A 26,206-nucleotide genomic window follows, 5' to 3' on the forward strand; every position below is an offset into this window, starting at 1 on the left:
AGGAGAAATATTTTCATTCAAAGGCTGGCGGCAGTCTGGAACTCAGCCTGAAAGGTGGCAGAGGTAGAAATCTTCCTTGTGTTCACAAAATACTTGGAAATGCTTTTGAAAAGCCATAATCTACAGGATTATGGACAGAGAGTTAGAAAGTGGGATTAGGTGGGATAGTTTTTTATGGCTGGCACAGACACAATGGATTGAATGGTCTCATACTGTGCCATAAATTTTCTATGTTTCAATGCTTTCTTTGGCATATATTGACCATAAAAGGCACAAGAAAGCCTTTATTTGTTTAGCAATCTTTCCATTAAGGATCAGTGTGGAAAAGACGGGGCGGAATTTTCCACAAATGAGACTAAATGCGTTGGCAGATAGTTTCGGCAGCGCCCGTCCCGCTGTCCGGAATAGCGGGAACTCGCGCCCGATTCTGCACTTGGAGCATCATTAATTATGCAAAGACGCATATCGTTCTGATTCACCTGGCGGGTCGGGAGTTGATTCGCTCGGCTGCCATCAGCTGGCAGGTTCGAAGGTCCGGGCACTATATTTAAAGGTCAGTATAACACACAATCTCACTCTCTCCAGCCCACCAGAGATGCCTGGCAGCCAGAATAGGAAGGCTAAGAGCCTGAAGAAGGCAGCACCCTGCTTCATGCACCAGGCCCCCAGGCCTTAATCAGAGGGGTACAGGTGCAAAGGCACGGGCTCTATCCCAGGCGAGGCTGCAGGAAGCACAGCAGCCTCACCTCTCTGGCCTGTGAGGCCATCACAGAGCAAGTCAGCGCGGCTGGCAACCATGCCCGAAATGCCACCCAGCGCAGGAAGAGAACGAATGATCTCATCCACTCTGCCAGGGTAAGCCACTTGTTTAGTCCGAGTCAGATGATGAGCCTCTGGAAGAGGCCGCCAAATCTACGCTGGTGATGCAATGACAGGCAGAGATTTGACAGTCACTCAGCAGATTAGAGCAAATGATGGAGGAGTCCGTCTGCGTTCTGTCTGATGTCATGGCTCCGACATATGAGCGCCTCGCGGTCACCATGGGAATGCTGGCAACCACCATGGAGACCTTGATCCAGCACATCTTGCCAGATTTGTGCTCAGCCCTGCACTCCATGGGCACACAACCAGGTGGGCGCCATCAGGATGTCGGTGACATGGGGACGAGGCACTTTAACCTCCAACCAGGTGCACCATCTCCTGCAGGTGTCAGGGTGGGGCCCTCAGGCACCTGCAGGGAGGATGAGCATCAGCTGGACAACCCAGGGGTCTCCTCTCAGGATACTCCAAGGGTGTGCAGCCGCTCACAGTCTCCTCTGCCTGTGACCCCATGCACTGCAGCTTCTCAGGCTGCCGAGGGCGCTTCTGCCCCTGAGCAGGTGACCCTTATCAGGCCGGGGCCCTCCAGCCTTGGGCCACCAGAGGACGTCCGCCAAGGTCATCACAGACATAGCAGTCAGCAGGCTGCCTCCATGTCTGCTGCTAATGTCAGGGCTGCACCCTGTGATAGAGTTCAGAAAGTTAAGAAAAATTGATGTCACTTTTGGGCCGCGTGTGTGCTAGACATGTAAACAAATTGCACTTTTGTTAATACATTTGATGGTTATGTGAATGTTCATGTCAACTGAAGGCATTGTGACTTTGTACTTTGGAATCTTCTTATTTTGAAGTTTAGCCATCCTTCCACTCAGTGACAGTGTCCCACTGTGAAATACGCATTCCTGTGATGTCAACCTCAGTTGAACTAGTCTCCGCACCCTTGTGTGATGTCAGGAAGATGTGTTTAAATCTTTTTTAGAAATGTGTGATGTAAGCATTTCTAACCCTTCTTCCTCAAGGAACACCATTAAGTGAGGGCAGCTCGTCAGCATTGATATTCCAGTGGCATTTGTGTCTCCTCAGCGGTAGTGGCAGAAGGAAAGACATGTGTGAGAGGAGGTGATCCCTAGGCATGTCTACATCTCGGTGCAGCAGTGTTTGCATCATTAGATAGTGGTGAAGGCTTCAAGCCTTCTCTCGCATCCCTCTTGTTCCTAAGTGGATTCTCAGTTCCCAGAGTGATCTCACTCACAGGGTCCCATGGACCAAAGCAATGATCATGGCCTGGCGATTCATGAAGTCAGAACACGCAAGTGTGAATGCAGGACTCATTCTCACTGCAAGTGGGTGGACATCCCCTGAGTTGAAATTAAATGGCATTGAGGGCTAGGAGAGATGTGGCCATAATCCCTCACTTAACCTTACTCCTCATGGAACCCGTCACCAATTGTCGTATCATGCATGTCTCCCATGTCATCCTTCCTCCATAGCGTGATCACACTCATACTGACCCTCAGCAGCCTCATGAGGTTCTTGGGCCTCTGGATCTTCTTCCTTCGATGAGCTCTCATCCTCCTCCAGGTCATCCTCTGGCAGGGGTTCACCTCTTTGCATTGCCGGATTGTGAAGGGCACAACACACTACGATGATGTGGGAAACCCTGTCGGGAGTGTATTGTAGTGAGCCGACTGAGCGGTCCAAGCATCTGAAGTGCATCTTCAGAAGCTCTACCGTCTGCTCTATAAGGGAGCATGTGGAGCTATGAGTAGTGTTGTACCTCTCCTTGGAACGATTCTGAGGGCGACGCACTAGTGTCATCAGCCAGCATTTCAGTGGTATCCCTTATCCCAAAGCAACCATCCCTGCAGACATAATCACCCCTCGAAAATCTCAGGCACTTGGGAGTGACTCAGGATGTAAGAGTCACAGCAACTCCCAGGGTACTGTGCACAAACATGCAGTATGTGCTTCCAGTGACCACATATCAGTTGTACATTGATGGAATGATGGCCTTTGCAGTTTATAAACATTAGGGCCTGCTGCCATGGAGCCCATATAACCACATGGGTGCAGTCTATTGCACACTGCACTCTTGGAAAGCCTGAGATGGTGGCAAAACCAGTGAATCTTAAAGCCTGGCTCTCTTCGTCCAGAGCAAAACTAACATAATGATGGGCATCTGTGACTCCTTTATGCATCGATGTGTTGTCGCACAGGTCCCCTATTGATCCTTGGAAAGAACCAAAGGCCGAGAGATTGTGTGCTGAGGTCATCTTCTGAGCCATTGGCAGAGGATACCCTCCAACTCCACGTGGCGTCAGGTCTTCACGAAGAATGTGGCATACGTGATGTACCAGATCTCGGGACAATCTCAGACGTGTACGGCATTGCCTCTCACTCATTTGTAAATAGGAAACTCTTCTGTGTTAAACCCTAGGTCTGGCGAGATGCCCTGCTTGTCTGGATCTCTCCTCCTGATGCTCCTGTTCATGCTCTGGCTCCGCTTGACCATGTCCCTCCTGCTGGAGCTATGCACCGAGTTGCCTTTCCCTTCTTTGCCTTCTCCATTGCAGTAAGACCCTGACAAAGGCAGCATTGAGCCCTAGAGCCATATCTGCTTTTGCCTTCTCTCTGAAAGGAAACATTGAAGATATTAATGATTCAAGGGGCAAGAAATTGAAGCTCAGAAGATGGCACATTTGAAACCTGTAAGGGTCTTTAATTTTTCCTGCCCTACTTGCATGATGGCTGATGCCACCTTGTCCCTGAGACACTAGCACGCACGTCGAGGTGACAAAGATGGCATCACATATATGTAACATATTGAGCCCTGCGTGGTATGCTAAAGTTTCAATGAGATGAGTGACCCAACCTAGCTCTGCGCTCAAATCACTGATGTGGCATAGTAATGAAAAATCAATTGCTCATGGTCAATGAGTGGATTCCCTTTAGCCCATTAGGAATGTCAATTCTAGTGAACACGTAACAGGCCTTCATTGATGGAATGCCATAATATGATACAGCTATACCTTCTTCACTATTGCTTGCATTCCCAAATTCTACATTCCTACGTGTTACTCTTGAGATGCAGCGACTGTAGTATGAAGCTAGAGTTCTGAGTAGCCCTTTAACAGTGCTAATGAAGTCATTGGCTTTCAGGGGCTTTTATCGCAAGGAGGTGTTCCTCCTTTCTTTCTAAGCAGACTCCTGCTCACTCCTACGGCAACAAGAGGTTAGAGGGCCACTCCAGAAAGTCCCCCCTCGTGTTCACCTTTCCCCCTCACTGCCAATCCACAGCCTTCCCTCCCCGTTGCCCCCATCGTGTTCACCCTTTCCTCTCGCTGCCATGCCACAGCCTTCCCTCCCCGTTGCCCCTATTGTGCTCACCCTTCCCTCTCGCTGCCATTCCACAGCCTTCCCTCCCCGTTGCCCCCTCATGTTCATAACCCCACCCTTGCATCACAGCCCACGTCCTGCTGAAGTGCTAGTTTCTGAAAGTGGAGGCCTGCATGAGTGCCACAGCACAGTGGTGTTCTTCGGGACAATGTAGGCAAAGAGCAGGAGCAGACAAACCCTACAGCTCCAGCAGAGTGGCATTCATTGCGACAAGGCCAGCGCAGCGCTACAGTAGGTAGGCTATGTATGTTCCACTCACCTCGAAGTTACCAGTGAACTGAGGTCCAACTTGTGCACGCCAATTTGAGACTGACGTAATTTCCCACTTGCATGACAGCAAGATTGGCGGCGAGCAGTTGTCTTAATGAGCATTCAGGACATGTTAATGAATGCAACTGGCGTTTGCGGCACTAGTCGGCAGGATAAACACACCATAGGGAGAATTGCAACCTATTTTTACGACAGCAGATTTGCGACTTTTTGCCTGTTGCTGGATTCGCCGCTCACACCCGCCACAAAACCCGCCGTGGGCAGGATGGGGAAATTCCGCCCTTGGTTTCCAACGTACTTTGTACAAGAAAATAAGTTAGTTCTTCCATCTATTCTACATCTCGGTAATGCCAGGTTCTTTGCTATATAACATGAATATAGAAAGCTTGATCTTTAGATCAATATATGGGGGAAGAAAGTTTGGCCTGATAAGGTGAAAAAGAAAAAGCACTTTTGAAACTTGGTAAAGACTAATGATGTAGAAGGCAAATGGGATTCCACATCTGAAATTAATTACTTTGTTTAGCAGAACTTAACTTACTGAATTAGTCAGAAGAGGAGAAAACATTTGCGAGAATTTCTTTAGCATTTCTTTCAATCTACCTCCATAACATTCGCAGAAAATTGGCAGAAACCTCAAGGAAATGGCATACAAATTCACACATTGTTTCCAAAGTTTTTGCAGATAATCCATCAAAGTTATTGTAGTAGGTTAGAAGAACTCCACCCTTGGAAATCTACACCATTGTCTCTTTCTTCTATTAGCATATACACTGCAATTTTGAATATTTTACGACAAGATAAGAAAATATAGACCAAAAACAAGAGCTATTTAGTGTATTAAGCCTATTTTTGCCGTAGAACAATTTGCATTATCATTTCCTATTACATAATTTTATTTAAATAAATAGAACTAAATTCCTATTTGTCTCTACACAATTTTAGCTGGACATGTCTTTGTTGCATTTCCTCCTAAACTCCTAAATAATCAAGTAAAGCTCTGCTATATCAAACCAACATTACAATGTATATTGTCAATTCTGAACATACATTAAATAGATGCACGTGCATTTCCCAACAGTAGAGAAGCTATAATTTTTTTTTTATTTAAATAATGGATCCCCTATGTTTATGGCCCAGATTTTCCAATCTCCAGATCGGTGGAGACCGGGTGCGCTGTCCAAGATGCGGTTCAGGACCCCACCAAAGTCCCAGTGCACAGACTCTATAGGAACTGCCCAGGAAATTTGAACTTCCAATGGGCAATTCACCTGCTCCCCAGGATCCTCCAAAAAAGTATCTGACTCTAAGCTAGAGTCAGAGACTTTGGACAGTTCCAACTTACATACCTGAATAGTTACCCAGAAAATGTTAGACATAAAAGTCCTTGTCTAAGTCCTGGGTACAACCTATTGCTTTATTTATTTCAAAATCATGTTGTAAAAAAACAAAAAGCTCATCTAATCCATAAGTATTACAAATGTATTAAGAACATTGTCTTCCCTCCCTCAAATATTCATGTACTAATGTGAAATTAGAGGTACTCCTTATCATTCTGGCTAGTTTGAATCGTGATAATCTGAACCGATTATTGCTTTCCATAAATCATTCTTTCAGCAGTGGATCAAATTTTGTTGTAGCAGGGTATCCAATGGAGCCTGCCATGAGTTAGACATGCCCTTGCATGTTTAGGTTATTAAAACTTTTGTGTGGCATGTTGCTGAAAATGCAAGCTGAAAGAATGTGACTGGCAGGTTGATTGGCAGTAATTAATGCTTACCACACCAATAAAAGGGTACTTAATTTGGAATGACCAAAACTTTGTGTAGTGAGTTTAGTTCATATCTACTGCATAAACACAGCAACTTCACACCGTACAATGCATTTTGGTGGTGAGCCATTGAGACGTCGTTTACAACAAGCTAATTGCAGAACAGCACAATTCAAACAGCAGCCTTTGGATATTTGAGTTTAACTCACCTACCTTTCACTTGAAGTTTCTATATCATTTTCACATAAATAACGGTGAGTGCCATTAGTCTCATCTTTATTTTGGCAGAAAAATCTGGGCCTTTATGTTTCCAGTGAACATTTTTTGTAATGTTGTAAAATTATGAATATTATGGAAGACCCTTGTTTTACTGGTTAGTTTGGGTTGAAAACGAATTATTACCCCTTGAGGTATTACGTTGTAAAATGTTCCACAGGATAAACTTAAAAGAATCAATATCTTTCTCAACTAGATTTACCCAACAGCTCTAGATCATTTTGACCTAGATCTAATTAAATAGTTGTTTGGTAGTACAGAACTTGAGTATTGTTGAAAAAAGACATTTTGTCGAAGCTCTTCATCTTGCACTCATCAGGATAATTGCAAGAATACCAATGCCAGGGGAAGCAACAACTTTATATTTAATGAGAAGAGTGCTGATTGATTGACAAGTGGACACTGATTGGTACATGCGTTGCCATGGAGGATGCACCAGTTAATTATGAGATGCAAGCCTACCTTCACCAGTCAATACATGCGTTGGGATTCTTACAGTTCCGCGCACTATAAGATCGGCCTTATCAGCAACCTTGTAAATAGGACCCAAACCATTTGCTCACCTTGCAAGTTTGATGCTGAAATAGGGCATATCAAAGACATCCTGCGGGATAATGGCAACCCTGATCAGATCATTTTGCGCTGTATATCGTGCAAACTCATGAATGGGCCCAAGGCCATCACTTTCTGCCCTGAAAAGTGCCCAGTCTACCTCAGATTAGCCTGGAAGGGCAAGATATCTCAATAATTTGAGCAACAGTTGAAGCTAGCTGTTTCACGCTGCTACTATGCAGTAGCAAATGAATGGTATTCACCACTAACACGATGCTGCCATCAAGCCAAAAAGATGTTCTGCCTATCACACAAATGAATAATGTGGTATATGAATTTCAGTGCCAGTGTGATGCTACATATGTAGGCCATACGTCCCAAAGACCGGCGGATCGTATCAAACAGCATGTCTCTTCCACTGTTCGCAACAAGCAGGGTACAGACTGTACCTAACCAGCCCGTGCTTGCAAAACTTAAAACAGTGTCCAACATTAGGTGTGATTCCACAATTGGTCAACATTTGCTAAATAATCCTCAGTGTGCTAAACATTACACTGACAACCAACTTAAGATTGTCAGTCAGGCTCATAGTGTGGCGCATTTGCACGTACTGGAAGCTACATATATTAATCCACAGGGCCCCGTTCTTTGCAGACAGAAAGAACATGTACACATATTGGGCGGAATTTTCTGCCTACCGGGCAGGTGGGCCCGACCCAATCTCCGGCGGGCGGGGAGCCAATCCCCGCCAGAGAAGCAGGCCCCACCGCCATTTTAAGTGGGCGGGCCAATTAAACCCGCCCGGCATGACGCCTGGCGGGAAGCGCTATGCGCTTCCTGTGCGGGTGGTGGGGGGATTCCCCAAATGCGAGAATGCATGCGCACGAAAGAGCACATATCTCCCTGAGGCTAAGTGCTGCCTCAGGGAGATCACTGAAAGTTGTACAAACATTAAAAACAGAAAAAAAAAATCCTTAACATGTCCCCACATGAGATGGGACATTTTAATAAATTTCACTAAAACTTTATTAAACTTTTTTAAACCCTACATTCCCCCCGACATCATCCCACGTCATTTTGCGCGTCGGCGAACAGGCCCCGCCTCCTGCTCGCCAAAAGCAAAATTCAGCCCATTGTGTCTGTTTCAGCTAAGCAAAATAAGTGACAACCATTCACTGGTTAATTCCTCAGGGCAATGCCTTGACCAATCAGTGTCAAGTTGCCTGGTTTAAAATTTCAAACAATGCTTGGCAATTAACTGTCAGTCACCATTAACTAGTGCATTCTCCATGGCAATGCCTCTACCAATCAGAGTCCACTTGCCAACCAATCAGCACTCTCTTCTCACACAGTATAAAGCTGTTGCTTCCCTGACATTGGTGTTCTTGTGATTGTCCTGGCGAGTGCAAGACAAAATGCTTTGACAAAATGTCTTTTTTCAGCAATATTCTAGATCTAATTGTTTGAAATTGGGATGGATATTGGAAATCTATATTTGCGAAGTATTGCACTCAGTTTTAGTTTCTAATTAGAAGTATAGCATAACACCGTATGCTATTTATCACAGATTTTATATGTATACTGCAATGTACTGAAACACTAGTCAACTGTTCAAGTCTTGTTTTATTTAATCAAGCAACATTTACCAGCTAGTGCTATATGCTTCTGAGTGGGAAAGTGTGGAAAAGGGAGATAAGCAGACTTTCACTGTGATTGACTTGGTTTGAAGATGACAAGCCTGGTGAGAGAGATTGCAAATAAATATATTCAATGTGGTAAACACAGCTACACAATACCTGAGACATGCAGATTCACAATATTCCAGGATGCAGTTGTTGTTTGCCCAGTCAACTTGGCTTAATAATGAGACCTGGAGAGATCAATTTGTCATTGAAAGCTGAGGTTCTTTCCATTTGGCTCCAGTTAATCATACAAGGCAAAGGATAGACTAACCCTACCTGAACAAACTGAAGGAAGTTACCAATATTCTGTGCTGCTAAGATGTAAGGGTTTAGCTGGTTAACTTGCAGCATTAGACACACACTGGGTTTCCATGAGCCTTAACTTTTAGCAATCTGCACCCAAGTGTTTTAGATTAAGGTAAATGGTGTGTATTCCTTCCATTTCAGGAAAATGAAAACCCAAAACTTTGTGGATTTCTCAGTTGCTTGAATTTCAAATGGTTCAGCACATAGGTTTTTATATGATCAAAAAGATCAAGCAACATGAGATAAACATTGAAAGATTTGGACTATAGTGGGAAAAGCCTAAATTATTTTTAATTGGTTTAACCTTTTGCTTGGATGCATATTATGTGGTTGCTAATTTCTCTATATCAACAATAAACATTGAATGCTATTGATAAGTTTTTGTCTGTTACTGGTGTGGTTGTCAACTATATATTTACTAGCAGAACTATTTCATTATGTGAAATATTAGAGAAAATTAACATAGAGAGAGAGGAGGTACTAGTGGGTTTAGCAGCCTTAAAAATGGATAAGTCCACAGGCTCGGATGAGATGTATCCCAGGCTGTTGAGGGAGGCAAGGGAAGAGATGTCAGGGGCCCTGGCAGTAATTTTCAAATCCTCTCTGGCCACAGGTGAGGTGCCAGAGGGCTGGTGGACTGCTAACATTGACCCATTATTTAAAAAGGGAGGAAGGGATAGACTAAGAAATTACAGGCCAGTCAGTCTAACTTCAGTGGTGGGGAAGTGCTAGAAAGAATTCTGAGGGACAGAATATATCTGCACTTGGAGAGACGCAGATTAATCAGGTATGGTCAGCTTGGATTTGTTAAGGGAAGGTCGTGTTTGATAAATTTGATCAAATTTTTTAAGGAGGTAACCAGGAGTGTTGATGAGGGTAATGCATTTGATGTGATCTACATATATTTTATCAAGGCTTTTGATGAGGTCCCTCATGGCAGACTGGTCAAGAAAGTAAGAGCTCATGGGATCCAAGGCAAATTGGCAGGTTGGATCCAAAATTGGTTAAGAGGCAGGAAGCAGAGGGTGATGGTAGAAGGGTGTTTCTGTGACTGGAAGTCGGTTTCTAGTGGGGTTCTGCAGGGCTCTGTGCTGGGGCCCTTGCTGTTTGTGGTGTACATAAGTGATTTGGAATTAAATGTAGGGGGTATGATCAAGAAGTTTGCAGATGATACAAAAATTGGTAGGATGGTAAACAGTGAGGAGGATAGACATAAAACGTAGGAGGATATCAATGGACTGGTCAGGTGGGCAGAGCAATGGGAAATGGAATTCAACCTGGAAAAGTGTGAGGTAATGCACTTGGGGAGGGCTAACAAGGCAAGGGGTTACACGATGAATGGTAGGACCCCGGAAACTACTGAAAATCAGAAGGACCTTGGTGTGTATATCCACAGATCCCTGAAGGTGGGAGGGCAGGTGGATAAGGTGGTTAAGAAGGCATATGGGATACTTGCCTTTATTAGCTAAGGCATGGAATACAAGAGCAGGGAGATTATGCTGGAACTGTATAAAACAATGGTTAGGCCACAACTGGAGTACTGAGTGCAGTTCTGGTCACCACATTATAGGAAGGATGTGATTGCACTGGAGATGGTGCAGAGGAGATCTACCAGGATGCTGCCTGGGCTGGAGGGTCTGAACTATGAGGAAAGATTGGGTAGGCTGAGGTTGTTTTCCTTGGAGCGATGAAGGTTGAGAGGGGACCTGATAGATGCGTATAAGTTTACGAGGGGCAAAGGTACGGTAGATAGGAAGGCACTTTTTCCATTAGTAGAGGGATCAATAACCAAGGGGCATAGATTTAAGGTAAGAGGTAGAAGGCTAAGAGGAGAGTTGAGGAGAATTTTTCGTACCCAGAGTGTGATGGGAGTCTGGAACTCACTGCCTGAAAGGGTGTTGAGTCAGAAACTCTCGTAACATTTTAGAAATTCACTTGCATTGCCAAAGCCTCCAGGGCTATGGGCCACGCACTGGAAAATGGGATTAGTGTCGTCAGATCTTTGTTGACCGGCACGGACACGATGGGCTGAATGGCCTCCTTCTGTGCTGTAAACGTCTATGAGTCTATAACTTCTGTGGCATTTGCTCAGGATAATTCAAATCATAGGATATTTTATAATATTATACCATGGAACGTGCAATGTGTTACACTACTTCTGTAGTGTGGCCGTAATTACCTCTTGTCAGTTGCCTCAAGGCCACAATGTACAATTGCTGCAAATAGGCACAATTAGAGGAAAACCACTGTTGGAAAACAAAGTATGGACTTACATTTTTGTCAAACTTGACTCACAAAGGAAATCACTTTCAAGATTAAAACACTGAATTAGTTGCAATAACACTAAATTTATAAATAAATTCAATAGTTGCATATCTAAAAATAAATGCCAAACTGTGATTATACTCTTTTTGGTTTAGAACAAATCAGCATTAATCACACATTAAATCATGATGAGGTTATGCCAATCATTACATATGTTACAAAATATTTTATAGTATCAATTTAAGAAATTTGTTCATACAGGATTGCAATTTTCATGTTTTACTAGACAATTCTCATGATGCAAATGATGTATAAATTTTATTGGGCTTAAATCAGTTTAATGTTTTTCTTTGAATGCTACATTTCCCTTAACGTACATTAGCCTGCATTGTATGGTGTACTTAAATATACAATTTGTTTTCAACTCCTCCCATTAACTAGATTTTACTCCACACATGAATGCAGACGTGCAATAATACCCCTACTCAGAGAGCCAAGACATGTTGAGCTAAATTACCACCTTCTATGCTATAATATTCTGATTTCACAAAAACACTGGCAAGAATGAGTGAGTAACAAAAGAATACTATCTCAGTTGAGAAAAAATAAAATTAAAGAACAAAATAAGACAATAGGAGGAACAGAAAGATGAATAAAAAATGTGATCACAAATAACTTGATTTCATATTTTGCTTTATAAACTGGGTGAGGTGCATTGAGTGGGTGATGTCTATCATTAAAACCTATTGACATCTTGCAAACAGTAATAAAGCAGCCCTCACCCGAATCGCTGATAAGGTTTCAGCTGCCTGAATAAAAGACTCAATGGGCAGAATCTTCCAGTAGCAATGAGGTTGTCAGCGGCGTGACAGGAGTGCGTAACACTTCTGTGTGTAGGTGGGACTATTGGCCATGTGTGAGCACATGGTGGACAGCCAATTAGTTCCTCATAGTTGAAGAGTGTGGCGAATTTTGCGGAGGGCCTGGCAGGAATTCGATGCTCTGCTGTTACCTCATGGTAGGTTCGGGCACCTTATTTAAAGAGCGCCTGGACAGGCATCCATTCCCTGCAAGCCAGGAACATCATTCTTTCTGTTTGAGGAGCTTTTCAGAACTGCAACTGCAGCCACTCCCTCTCCACCTGCATCCCTAGAGCTGCTACCACCCCACACCAAAGTGAGAAACATCCGTGCGCAGCAGACAACGAGTGGCCCCATGTTTCAGCGATGCCTCCCTGCAGATTCTCCTGCAGGCCGAATGGCGGGATGTCCTGTTTCCCGGGCATGGCAGCAGAAGGCCCTCCTGTCTGACCAAGGCAGCCTGGATGAAGGTCACAGCGGAGGTCAGTGGCCGTGGGGTCCATACAAGAACTTGGGTTCAGCTCAGGAAAAGGATGAACGATTTTTTGTGCTTCATAAAGGTAAGTGGCACTGTTTAGTTACTGCAAAGCGGCACTCATAAGGGCATCAAGCAATATAAATGAGCAAGTGAGAGTGATGCCAGACAGGGTTTGGGTTACAGGCCACATCATTAGATAGGACATGTGGACTGAATATCTGGGAGCCACTTCATGCTCTGAAAGTTGTACCAGTTGCAGGAGTATGGGTGTGTATGTGTGTGTGTGTGTGTGTTACTAGGGAGGGCACAGGAGCTGTCATAGACATCAATGCTCATAAAGCAGTTGTGTACCCATTGGAATAACATGCAATCCTTTTGTCTGCATGCAGGAAAAAAAGAGCTCATAACCGCAGGAAGCGCTCTAAGACTGGTGGTGGTGTCCTGGACATTTGCATATTGACCTCCACTGAAGAGGAGAGGTCGAAATTGGCCAGGGAAGATCATGAGCGATTGTGCACAGATGGAGAGGCTGCCATTTCAAGGAATTTGAGTAAGGATGCTTCCAGTCTGGTGTTGACAACTAGACATATGAAGTAATACCTGAAACATTGATGCAAAAAGCAATTGTGCTTAACTGTGAGCTAATTCTTTGTGTTCTCCACTGCAGGTCTTCACAGCAAAACCAAGAGGACGAGGCAGCCTTTCCCCACCTCCACTTCCACATGTCCCTTGCAGAGCCCTGGAAAGACCCGCAGACATAAAAATTCAAGTCGTGGTGACTTCTAAAGCTACTAGTATTGCCTCCCAATCCAGAAGGACGTAGGTCCTCCTGAAGGCGCTGACGTAAGTGAGTGACAGAAGTCCACGATATCCTCGTCTGTCTCCGACATTGCCTCTCTGACATTTGCAGGTAATTACACCACCTGCAATATATTCGATTGCATACAATGCTCAACATTGCACTGATCCCTGGTTGCTAGCGTCCTGAGCTGCCTGATCCTTTGCTGGCACTCCTTATTGATGTTCTGGCCTGGGTCACTCTCTGCCAGCCCCTCTGCAGCTGCACCAGAGTACTGAGTGCACTATTTTATTATTCGTTCACAGGATATAGGCTTCACTAGCTGGGCCAGCATTTATTGCCCATACCTAGTTGGCCTTGAGAAGTTGGCGATGATAACTTAGTGACTTGCTAGGCCATTTCAGAGGGCATATTTAAGAATAGGTTTCAGCCTATTTCTACTATGGGAAAGAATTAACATTGCTGTGGGCCTGGAGTCACATGCAGGCCAGGCCAGACCAGGTAAGGACAGCAGATTCCCTTCCCTAAAGGACATTAGATTGTTTTTTACAACAATCGACTGCTTGGAATCTTAGGGTTCATATCTATGATAGCGCCATAGAAGTTCAATACCGTGCACTCATCAAATATTTTATATTAGCTTGAAATTGCTTAATTCAAAATAACTTTGCCCTAATTTTGTGGCAACAAATGGGCCAATTGAAAATCTTCACAAAACGGCAAATGATTCAATTTTTTGTTTCTTGAGCCACCACTTACCTAAAGTCCAGTCGTAGAGAAGTCCCAGTAATAGTACAGATGCAAGGCTTTGAGTTGAACTGTGAAATGAGGAGTTGCACCTTAATTTGAGCTGTAGCACGATCAGAGGGTGTGTACGTGACAACAATGTCAACTTGTCCTTCAGCTGGTATTATTCCTATGCAATAAATTAAGACATTCATCATACATTTACATTTATAAAAATGTTACATTACTTATAATATGTATGATCTTTCGTATTGTTTGAACACAAACAACGGGAATTTTCAGAGGCATTCTCCCTATTAGCCTCCGTAACTTTGAGTAGATGCAAGGATCATGGGAGAAAATTAATTCCAGGGCCTCCTCCATTGTTGCTGGTCCTGGCTGGCTGCAGTATCAGCAATGGCCACTGTTCCCGGTGGTACAGCTGGCACTAAAGAGTTTCCAGCCCACTGATTGGCTGGCAGCTCTTGGAGGCTGGATCTTCGCCCCTAAAGGGCTGAAAGCCCTGTTGCCAAGCAGTTAATTGCCTGAAGTGCTTTGAATTGCTTTGGGGCTTGAGAAATGCTCGTGGTGGGGCTGCCCCTGGCTTTCCAGCCTGCCTTTGGGGCCACTACCATTAAATTCAGCCCAGTATTTCTGTTGAACCCGCTGCCAAAGTTACTGTAGCCAATTTGGAGAATCCCCTGGGAAACTTCACAGAATCACAGAATTTACAGTGCAGAGGGAGGCCATTCGGCCCATCCTGTCTGCACCAGCTCTCTGAATGAGCAATTTTCTTAGTCCATTCTCCTCCTTTTCCCCATAACTTTGCACATTCTTCCTTTTCAAATAACAGTCTAATTCCATTTTGAATGCCTTCATTGAACCTGCCTCCACCACACTCCCAGGCAGTGCACTCCAGACCTCAACCACTCGCTGTGCGAGAAAGCCCCCTCCCACCCTATATCGCCCTTGCTTCCTCTGCAAGCCCCCCAAATCTGTGCCATCTCATTCCTGATCCCTTCATGAGTAGGAATAGTTTCTCCCTATCCATTCTAACCAAACCCCTCATGATTCTGAACACTCCCATCAAATCTCCTCCCAGCCTTCTTTTTTCTATGGAAAACAGACTCAACCTCTCCAATCCATCCTCACAACCAAAGTTTCTCATCCCTGGAACCATCTTCGCGAATCCCTTCTGCACCCTCTCCAATGCCTTCACATCTTATAGTACCATTGTCACACAGAAGGCATTCGCCAGCTACACTAAGCTTTCAAAACATTTGTGCTCTAAGCGGTCAGATGATCTACCATGGCACTGACACCTATCGTGGAGGAACACTGAAACATAACAGGAAATGATAAAGGAAACTTCAAGCTGAAAAAAGACCACTAAGAAATGCAAAGGGTAAGCCACAGGTGAATTTTGTCTGTGCAAACATAAAATTATTTTAATAAAGTTAGAAAAACGATGGTTTTGATACATTGATGATTCCTCATTCCTTTAACCTCTAAATTTGAATTACTAAGTTAACAAAGAAATTGGTAGAGGTTTCTAAGAATCCGTATCAACAGACCAGCTTGCAGTAGGTACAGTTGGCTATGAATTGATTTGAATCAAAACAGTCTTAAAGTCTGTTGAAAGGGAAGGAAACTTGGGTTATAAAGTGCATGAGTGTCTAAAGATCCAACAGCAGTACCAAAAAGCCAAATCAAAAGCTATTAAGAGTATTAGGAATAATAATGCAGTCAATTCAATATAAAATAGAAAAAAATGCATAAGACTTTATTTAATCCCATTGAGATGCTGTGTAGAGATCATGTTGCCTCATATATAGAGATGGTGAGCTCTGGAAAGGTTTAGAGCAGGTTGATAGTTAATTTAAAAACCCATTGGCATCACAGTAAGCTCAAGAATCTGGATCTTCAGCCTATAAAAGCATAAACATTGAGGGGCCTTGATCGAAGTATTTAAAATAATGATGAGACTATATACAAGTGTTTAGATTAATTGAATTAGATGGGGAGAATAAGGGGGCATGTCTACAGGTTATGTAAGCATAAATCCATGTTCATTGTCAGGAAGTTTTATTTTTCCAAGGGGATCATTGACCTCTGAAAAAGGTTGCTAACTTCTGGAGTGGAGGCAGATTTGCAACAAAAATCAAAAGGGAGCTGAATGAGTTCCTAGAGGAGACTGATATGAATGCATACTACGTTTGACATGATGTTTGGTAATGTAATGTTATCTCCTGGAACTGGTTTTTGTTCATCTTTGGGGGCCGGTGAAGAATTTTCCATAATTCCAATTACCCCTGTATTGCCCTGAAATTTCTTTTTCTGTGTTTGTCTGCCTCTCGCAGAAGATTGCATGCATGCTGCTGGTTGATGAGTATTGAGGTTATGTTATCTGATCACAGCCAAGCAGAATGGGACAGGCTTGATAGATAAGAGGTTATTTTTCTGTCCTATTTTGGTATGTTTGCATGAAATAAAAAATCACTTGCTGTTATTGTAAACCTATTTCACTGCATTGTATACACAGTATTTCTGACAGCTGAAATTAAATGAAGGAAGCAAATCTGAACATGTAAAAGTAAGTAGCCTTATATTTAAAATGCATTTTTAAATCAGAAATATTTATGAATCCTTTAATGATTCTGTTCATTTTTTCAAACACATACATTGAAGATGAATTAACAAGCAATTAGAACTTGTTAAAAGGTGTGCACTTGACCCAATATTGAGCAGTATATGAGATCAACATTTTGCATGGTTAGTTAACTTAGTTCTCCAACCATAAATTGTTGACTTGAATGGTTATTTGCAAGCTTACTTTCTTAGTTCCTGTACATTTGTTAAAAGAATATTGAATATATTCGGGGAAAATAATGAATAATTTTTATTTCTTTTCAAACTTAAGGAAGAAGAACTCCAAATCTAGAGTTTCAACAACAGTTTTACCTAAGATTTCTAGCCAGTACAAAAAAAACATTTACTTAGTTTGGTGTATTGAGTACAGGGTGTAGATCAACAATAATTACCAGTATAGAATGCAAATATAACATTGGAAGTTCTCTCACACCTGCTGTTGGCTGAATTGTGAATGCATGATGAGTTTGTAGAAAATTTAACTGGAACTCAAAATCAACTGGACAGCTGCAGCACAAAGGGATGGTGATTTCTTTGCTGCAAAGTTTGGAAAAATAATACCATTAACATCTGTAGTCAAATACAGGTTGTGTTATACATGTAAAGGCAAACAAATAGGTCAACCTCTATAGCTATCTGATACAAAGATCATTCAGAACTATAACATATGTTAAAATACAAGTAAATTCAGCTATCTAGCAATAACATGGGGTCCTTCAAATGTGTTATGTGTATTATTTAAAACGTGCTGCATAAAAAGATACCAAAGCTATTGAATTTTGTAAAAAGAAAAACAGGGATGCACTTTCACACTAAATTCTGAAAGTTATGGAAATATCCTCTTCCATATATAGTCATGAAACTTCAATATTGAGTTTTATGCAGGACAAAATATCTGGCAGATAAAATTGAAAGAGAAGAACAGTTGAGAAAAACCAGGAGAAGGAGGTTTATAGAAGAGTTCATAGAAGAAGTTCCATATCAGGATATTTTCAGAAAACAAATGTTAGTTATTAAGAATTATCATTTTTTTTGACTCTTCCATCCCCAACAGCATTACTAAGGGCACTGGTTTAGATTGAGTAGTCTAAATTTCTGACTGAGTCTGTCCAATTTGCAGATGTAAATTAGCAGACCTAATCCAAAAACTGGGCGAGGTTCTGTGACCTTGGATCTTTGTCCTTTTTTTGCCAGCCTCACGTCATTTCAGGTAGCTGCATGTAGCGCAGTTCCATGGAAATGAAGTGAAATTGATGCCATGCTCTCATGCACCTCAGTCTTATTTGACCTGTTTCACCTCCTGCCCTAGTAAAACAGGTATTGAGGATTGCTGAGCAGAAGATACATGAGAATTTAAAGAGCCCAGTATCAATATTGATTGCATCAGCTTAAAATTTACTTCTGCTTGTTTTTGCTTCTGTCAATTACTTTGATAACTGCTTTCATTCTGGACCACCCTGCTGTTCTCTCAGTATTTGAGCCACCACGTCAAACCAGAGGATGTCTCTGTTTTAGACCTGGCTCATGACTCCACTCCACAACCCAACCACAGGTGATCAACATGCATAAAATCAGAGACATGCTGCCACGTGAAACATCATTGAGCAAACCATTGTAGTACTGAAACAACAGTTCCACTGCCTGGACCCTCCAGTATTTGTCGGAATATGTGATGACTCAATGTCCTGTTGTATCCTTCAATACTTGGCCATCATGAGGGCACAGCCCTTGTCACCAAGGATAGGTCAAGCAGCTCAGGACCCAGAGTTATCTATTAATCATCTGTATTTGGGTACACAGGACATAATTTCAAAGCTTGTCAAAGACACAAAACTCAATATTGTAAGTAAATGAGGATAGTAAAAGACTTTAGGAGGATATAGGCAGACTAGTGAAATGGATATATACATGACAGATTAAATCTAACACAGAGAAGTGTTAAGTGACTCATTTCTGTAGGAAGAATGAGAAGAGGCATTATAAATTAAATGATACAATTTTAAAGGGGTGTAGGAACAACGAGACCTGGGACATATGCACACAAGTCTTGGAAAGTGACAGGGCAGATTGAGAAGGCTGTTAAAAAGGCATAGCAGGTCCTCAGCTTTTTAAACAGAGGAATAGAGAACAAAAGTAAGGAAGTTATACTTAACCATTACAATACATTGGCTGTTCCCCAGCTAGAATATTGTAACCAATTCTAGGCACCACACATTATGAAGTATGTCAAGGCCTTGGAGAGGTGTAGGAGAGATTTACTAAAATGGCACCAGGAGGGAAAGACTTCGGAGACTACAGAAACTGGGATTATTCTCCTCAAAGAAGGTTAAGGGGAGATTTATCAGAGGTGTTCAAAATCATGAAGGCTTTGATAATGCAAATTAGGAGAAACTATTTCCAGCAGCAGAAGGATCAGTAACCAGATGACACAGATTAAGGTGACTGACAAAAGAACCAGAGGCAACATGGGGAAAACAATCTTTACAAAACAAGTTGTTATGATTTGGAATACACTGCCTGAGTGAGTGATGAAAGCAGATTCAATAATAACTTTCAAAGGGGAATTGGATAAATACTGGAAGAGGGAAAAATGCAGGGCTATGTGGGAAGAGCAGACAAGTAGGGCTAATTGGAGCAAAAGTAAAAATAGCTGGAAAAACTCAGCAGGTCTGACAGCATCTGCGGAGAGGAAGACAGTCAACGTTTCGAGTGAGCTGTTTTAAACAGCCAGCACAGGAAAATGCGTTGAATGTCCTCCTTCTGTGCTATATCATTCTTTAATTCCAAAAGATTAGAAATGAAGCATTTTGCGACATTTTGTGGACATGACAGTAACATTATACAAATGGAATGAATTTGTTTCTACTGCTCAGGGTTCATCTCTTTTTTAAATATCTTCCAGAGGAGAAGAATGAAAACGGTGAAAAAGAGAAGGGGAACATTATACCTAACATGGTTACAATAAGGAATCTATGTTTCAAAATTTGAGATTGTGATGGTCCATGAGACCAATTGCTATTCCTCTGTTGTTATCTTAGTTGAGATCAGCACCGATCTGGGACCTTCTTGGTTAAATCAATCAGAAAGGAACAAATGTTATCAATTCTAGGTTCTCAATTTAAAAGGAAATGAATAGCTATACATTATTTTGTACAATATAGTACATAATTTACATTCCTAATGGCCAATTTATATAACTTTTAACTCTAGCTATTTCATGTGCCACTAATATGTATTATTAATAAATATTAATGAATGTTATTTCAAACTTAAGAATTCTAAAACTGTTTAAAAGTAGTTTGTAGCCAGTTGAGTTCATCATATTTCTGCTTAATCTAGAAATGTGCAAACATCAAAGACTATACACTTGTTTCTTCACTAAGTAACATATGAAAACAATGCATTGGTACTGTTACAGAAGTGATGGTCTCCATCTGTGTTATAATTTCTATGATAATGGGGACACATTTCCTAATGTTGGTAAGGTCTATTAACACCCAGAAACAATGGTGCAAAATATTTGGATTTGATTTTTCATTTTCTACCAAAAATGATTTTGTATAACTATTAGCAAAGCAGCATTTAACATTATAAAGTGTTGGGTGATCCTATTCACTTGAAGATCACAATCATTCATTTTTTTTTCCATTGCCGTCAGTTCAATTGTGTGTGGTTGATTAACATGCAAAAGCCAAAGAACTATACCCAACTTCAAGCAGTAGTGAAATCATTGTTTTAATGCATCATAGCCTCATCCATTTTCATACAAATGTTGAGTAAAATTTGGAAAGACACAAATAATTCTACACCACTGCTGATTTCCCAAACAGAGAAATCCTAAATTTCATCACTGCTTCTTGTAATGCTTTCTATGAGCAGGCTCAAAAAGCAATATGGGGTGGAATTTTCCATGCCCGCTGGCAGTAGGCATGATAGGTGGCATGCATGGACAATATGGCGTGATCAGTTTAACGACGGCGAGTATGCAGGTCGTGATCTTCCGCTCAGCCCACCAACGGCAGGCTACGTTTCCCACCAATGGTCGTTGGGGAGCTCATTGTAATACATCAGCATCTCATTAAAAGGCCACCCCGCCAGGGACCCTGCTGGGTCATCCATCCATGTCGGCGTGAAAGCATGCCGAGGTTTTTTCACAACAGCACATAGGCAACGTGCACTTGGCAGCCTACACTTTGGGGGAACTGAGGTGAGTGAACAGCATCGTTTTCCACAGCTCGCCAGGGTTGCCTGTTGCTTTGCAGGCTTCAGGGGCACTGGGGGGCCTGCGTGAAGTGGCACCCTGCCACGGGGGCGACTGTTTTCGAGGGGTGAGGGGGTGGGTGTCAGGGGGCAACTGCTGCTGTTGTTGGGGGTGGGTGGCAACTGCTGCCCTGGTTTCAGATCCCACGCACAAGAAATCAAGGTGGGGGGCAGGGTAGGCGAGGGAAGTGGCCACGCAGTAGGGACACCTGTACAAACTGACCATTCCTCTGCAACTGAGACAGTTCAGGCGCAGCCACAGCGGTATGGTTGGGGTCGGGTTCCTAGCCTGCCCACCCACGCAAACAACGCAGAGGCACCAAAGTGGCACCAAGCGCTCCAGACCTTACCACCGCTCCCCCCACAACCCGCCCTCCAGCACAGACCGTGAGTCCGCGACCACTTTACTGGACCATGGAGCAGTTGGACTGCACACGTTGTACTATCGCCTCGCCAACACTGGCCATGGGTGCTGGAGGTGCTCACAGCTCCTTGCAATTTCAGCATCCTGGTTAGGAGCTGTCTCCCCTATGTCACAGGCTGACAGGGCAGCCATGCAGCGCACTCATCTCTGGCCATCCGAGGGGTGGCCAGCACTCTCCAGTCACACAGGGCCAGGAAAGATGCTAAGTTCACCCATACTAACCATGTCTCTCTCTCTCTTTTATACTGCAGGGGGACCACATCAGGGGAATGGAGCCTGGTGACCTAGCTGCAAGCCTGATGGCCTACAGAGAGCAAAGAAGACAGAGGATAGAGCAACTGAGGCGCTGGGCCACGCAAAGGCAGGAGTAGCAATCTCAGGAAGAGGCGGCTGCTGGGGCTCCCGCACACGCTGCTCAGGAGCGATTGTGAGCCATGGCTGGTCAGCGCCTAGTGACACCCAGGGTCTATAGATGCCACCTGTCATTCTTGCAAATGACCGAGAACCAGTATCGCCAACGACTATGCATGTCTAGGGACCTGGTCGCTCACATTTGCCACTTTCTGCAAGGACTTGGCACCAAGGGGACATGGAGGGCATCCAGTGCCAGTGGCTGTAAAAGTGACTGTGGCACTCAATTTCTATGCCAGTGGCTCCTTTCAGGGCTCCACAGGTGAACTCTGTGGGATATCACAAGCCACCACTCACAGATGCATGAGATCAAGGATGCCATCTTCTCGAGGGCTCACAACTTTGTGCATTTTGCCCGGGACTGGGACAACCAGGATGCAGGGGCCATTGGATTCACCCAGATCTCGGGGTTCCCACAGGTGCAGGTTGCAACCGACTGCACTCATGTGGCGCTCAGGTCTCTGTCGCTGCACACGATGGACTACGTCAACTGCAAGGGATTCCACTCGCTGAATATACAGCTGGTATGCAATCATCAGAAACACATCCTGCAGGTCTGCGCACGGTGTCCAGGGAGTGTGCATGATTCTTACATCCTCAGTCAGTTACCGATCCCTGGAGTCTTCCAGGGCCCACAGAAACTACAGGGATGGCTCCTCGGGGACAAGGGCTACCCGCAGAGGCCGTGGCTGATGACACCCGTGCGGCGGCCTCAGACTGCAGCAGAATGACGGTATAATGAGGCTTATCCTACAACTTGCAACTTGGTGGAGCAGACCATCGGGATGCTGAAGATACGATTTCAGTGCCTGGATCAGTCTGGTGGAGCCTTGCAATACAATGCACAGAGGGTGTAACGCATCGTCGTCGTCTGCTGTGCCCCTTACAACTTACCACTCCAACAGGGAGATGAGCTGGCTGAGGAGGAGATGGAGGAGCTGCTTGTCTCCTCCAATGAGGACGCTACCGACAAGGATCAGGATGAGGAGGTCCTCGGAGGCGACAATGATGGGGATGAGATCGTCGCACTGGCTAGACGAGGCAGGCACTCAGGGGCCCCCAAAGCTGCTAGATTTGTGGAGGATGATGATGACTTGCAGTGAGGTGACCCCATAGATCCTCACATCACATTTGTAAACGTTTGATTCCAGTCTGACTTATGGCAGCGCGAATATCCTCTTGAGAATGCTCCTGTCATGGAGATGCAGTGGAGGCCCTAATAGTAACTCGATTGCAGGAGGATGATGACGACATGCAGTGAGGACACTCCATAAATCTTCACATGGCCTCTGAGAATGTCTTGACTCCTGTCTGGCCGAGGACAGCTCGCTTGTGCTCTGTCATCAGGGTCATATCATAGAGATGCAGCCAAGAAACTTTAGAACCATCTGAGACTTTGTCCGCCTTCAGCACCAGAGCCCTTTAGGAGCTGGTGAGCAGCATCAGTGGTCACAGATGCTGAAGAGATGGGGGCCAGCCCCTCCTTAAAGGTGCTGAGAGCACACACAGAGAATGAGAGAACTGTGCGGCGCCTGCCCATTACATTCTGATAGCAATGACAAGCACCGCCGAGGTGCAGGCATCAGTAATGTTTCCAGAGAGTGTGCGGCCGGACCGTCACTTTGGTCTGAAGGCTGTACAAAGCACAGGGGAGAGGCCCTGGACTGAGACACCTGCCTTTATCTTGTGCAGAAAGGTTTCACATCTGAGTGACAAGAACACTGCTCATCAGAACAAGGAGCTATAGGCAGGGTGACATTTTTGAGAGTTTATTGGCAATAATGAACAGGATGTACAAATGATTAACACCCGTGTACAGGCTGTACAATTAACTCTCTTTAATTTTCCTAACCTTGCCTCTACATCTTGGTGCTCACCGGACATCCACAGCGGAGGTACAGGCAGCCTGATGACTGCGACGCTCTGTCTGTAATGACTTTGGCGGGCGTCCTATGGAGGGCCGAGACTTAGAGGGCCCCGGACTGCTTGCGGGGTCCTGCTGTGTGGCAGTGGCACCCTCGTCAGCCTGTGAAGCTGGAGCTGCTAAGGTCACAGGAAGTGGGGATTCGGATGGGCCAGACACTTCTGGAGTCACCTGGATGAATGGGTCCGGAGTGTGCACCTGCTGATCCTCCTCCCTATGGGTGTCTGCGGGCCCCTGGTTAACTCCTTGAGGGGAAGGGGTAGCTGGAATGAGACCGAGCTGCCCTGCACCCTTCTTGCATACAAACTGTTGTAGGCCAACTATGGTGTCACTGATGGAGTTCAGCCCATGCAGCAGTGCAGGAGCGACGTTCTGGACCAAGGTCTCCAGGGTGGCCGCCATTCTACCAGTGTTGACCTCGGTGCGTTGGCATGCCGGCGCTATCACCTCAGCCTGAAGGCGAATCAATTCCTCCATTGTGCCTTGCAATCTGAAGAGTGCAGCAGACATCCCTTCCTGATGTTCCCGAGCTTGCCTTTGCAGCTGCAGCAACTGTGACATGACCAAGTCCAGAGGCTCGTCATCTGACTCAGAGTCAGCAAATTTCTGGCCGCCAGCAGTCCTCCGAATACCAGGGACCTGGGAAGTTCCTGATGTTGCCTGTTGTGGATCAGACTGTGCGATGTGCTCACCAGATTGTGATCCCATGTCTATTCTAGAGCTCGGTCCCACCGAGGTGTGTGTGGAGGGTGTGGGTTAGCGCTGTGACAGAACTTCAAGGAGGGTGCCTTCAGAGTCCCCTTTGGAGGTTTCCTTGGGGCTTGAGTGGAGGCCCTGGGCCATGGGCTCTGTTCGCTGTTTGGCAGATGTGCCTGCGAAAGCAAGGAGATATAATCAGTGCATGGCAGTTTCCTGTGAAAGAGGACATATCACTTATGGCGTGGTTGTCTGATGGATGTTGCACTGCTGGATCCTCACTTGGCAGAGCAGCGCTGACCTCACCATCAGCACAAGACCGGTCCAGATTCTCGTCGACCAGCTGGATGGCTCCTTTTTCAAAGTCCGTGAGGACCTTGATTTCGGGCATCCTGCCACCAGTCTGCGACCTCTCTCTCTTGTTGTATGCCAGCTTGTCCTGCATGGATAGAGGTGGAGAAAGTGTAAGCAGGACGCCTGCCGGGCCAGATGATAAACATGCCTGGCCTGTGTGGGTGGTGAGCGGTCCCATAGGACAATGAAGGTGTGTGTGAGAGAGTGAATGGTGATGTCCCTTGAACTGGCAGTGAGGGCCCTGTGGATGTGTGCTGGGTTTGTGAGTGTGAGTTGAGAGTGATGAAGAGTGACTTACCCTGGTGGAACTCAGGAGATCATTCATCCTCTTGCAGCACTGGATGCCTGTCCTCTTCTGAAGGGCATTGGCACTGACCACCGATGCCACCACCTCCCAAGCCAGATTGGTCATGTTACTGCCCGTCCTGCAGCCAGACATCCCGGCAGGCCTCCACGGCATCCAGCAGTGGCTCAAGGGACCCGTTATTAAACCTGGGGGGGGGTACTGTAGTCTTTTTCCCTTTGCTGGCCATGTCTCTTGGGCAGTGGTACTGAGCTAGTAGTGATGAGTGGTGTGTTGGTGGCTGCCTTTTAAACATGGCGGTTGGCGTAATGCAACAGCAGGCTGATGGCGGGAGGGCGAATGAGAGCCCGCCGCCATGGAAATGGTATGTTTCCTGGGAATGTATAAATAATGAGGCGGGTTTGGGACGATATGGCGTGAAAACCCACCATTGCAGCCGGTGGGTAAAACGTCGTTTTACCCACCCGCTACTTACAGTTAATGCAAATCTGGGAATATCCTGCCCACGGTCTATTCCTGCTCCCATATTTTACATTCATTTGTTAGCAACACACTATGTAAACGCATTTTTCCTCTGTATCTTCCTTCTTTTGTTAACGATCTTAAAATGTTGCCCTCGAGTTCCCAACTCACAGAATGATGGAAACACTTTTCCCTATTTATCTCATCAAAATCGTTCATAATTTTGGACATGTGAAGATAAGCACATCATAGGCGATAAAAGCAGAATAAATCTGCTCATGTGTAGGAGGACAGCAATGGAGGTCGAACATTTTGCATATGAATGTACTATAAATAAGATCAATATGTGATTCTTTCATCCTTTCTCATAGCTGCTTGCAACAGTTGGATATGAACATGAGATATGAGAATGTGAGATATCAGCTAGAAAAGCACAACTTCGTATAGCCTGCTGACACCAGAACACAACTGTAACAAAACAATTAAGATGACATACTCCAAATTTGATAATGAAGGGGTACA

At 44.5% G+C, this 26,206-nt stretch overlaps 1 protein-coding gene and 1 long non-coding RNA gene across 5 annotated transcripts in view; one reads left to right on the forward strand and one right to left on the reverse strand.

The window, feature by feature from the left end:
* Positions 1-26,206, reverse strand: part of cfap221 (cilia and flagella associated protein 221) — a 192,100-nt gene that overhangs the window by 119,930 nt on the left and 45,964 nt on the right. For all 4 annotated transcript variants that reach the window (XM_078552370.1, XM_078552368.1, XM_078552369.1 and 1 more), the window contains 2 exons: positions 17,283-17,386; positions 14,234-14,390 (listed from right to left, as the gene is read on the reverse strand). In XM_078552370.1, coding sequence (XP_078408496.1) covers positions 14,234-14,390; positions 17,283-17,386 — 261 coding nt within the window. The remainder of the gene's footprint in view (positions 1-14,233; positions 14,391-17,282; positions 17,387-26,206) is intronic.
* Positions 13,548-17,877, forward strand: LOC144686747 (uncharacterized). The gene is made up of 5 exons (XR_013577983.1): positions 13,548-13,585; positions 15,493-15,605; positions 16,743-16,793; positions 16,889-16,972; positions 17,121-17,877. It is a non-coding gene; the product is annotated as an uncharacterized LOC144686747 (long non-coding RNA).

This window comes from Cetorhinus maximus, chromosome 11, assembly GCF_964194155.1.
Source record: "Cetorhinus maximus chromosome 11, sCetMax3.hap1.1, whole genome shotgun sequence".
Lineage (NCBI taxonomy): Eukaryota > Metazoa > Chordata > Chondrichthyes > Lamniformes > Cetorhinidae > Cetorhinus > Cetorhinus maximus.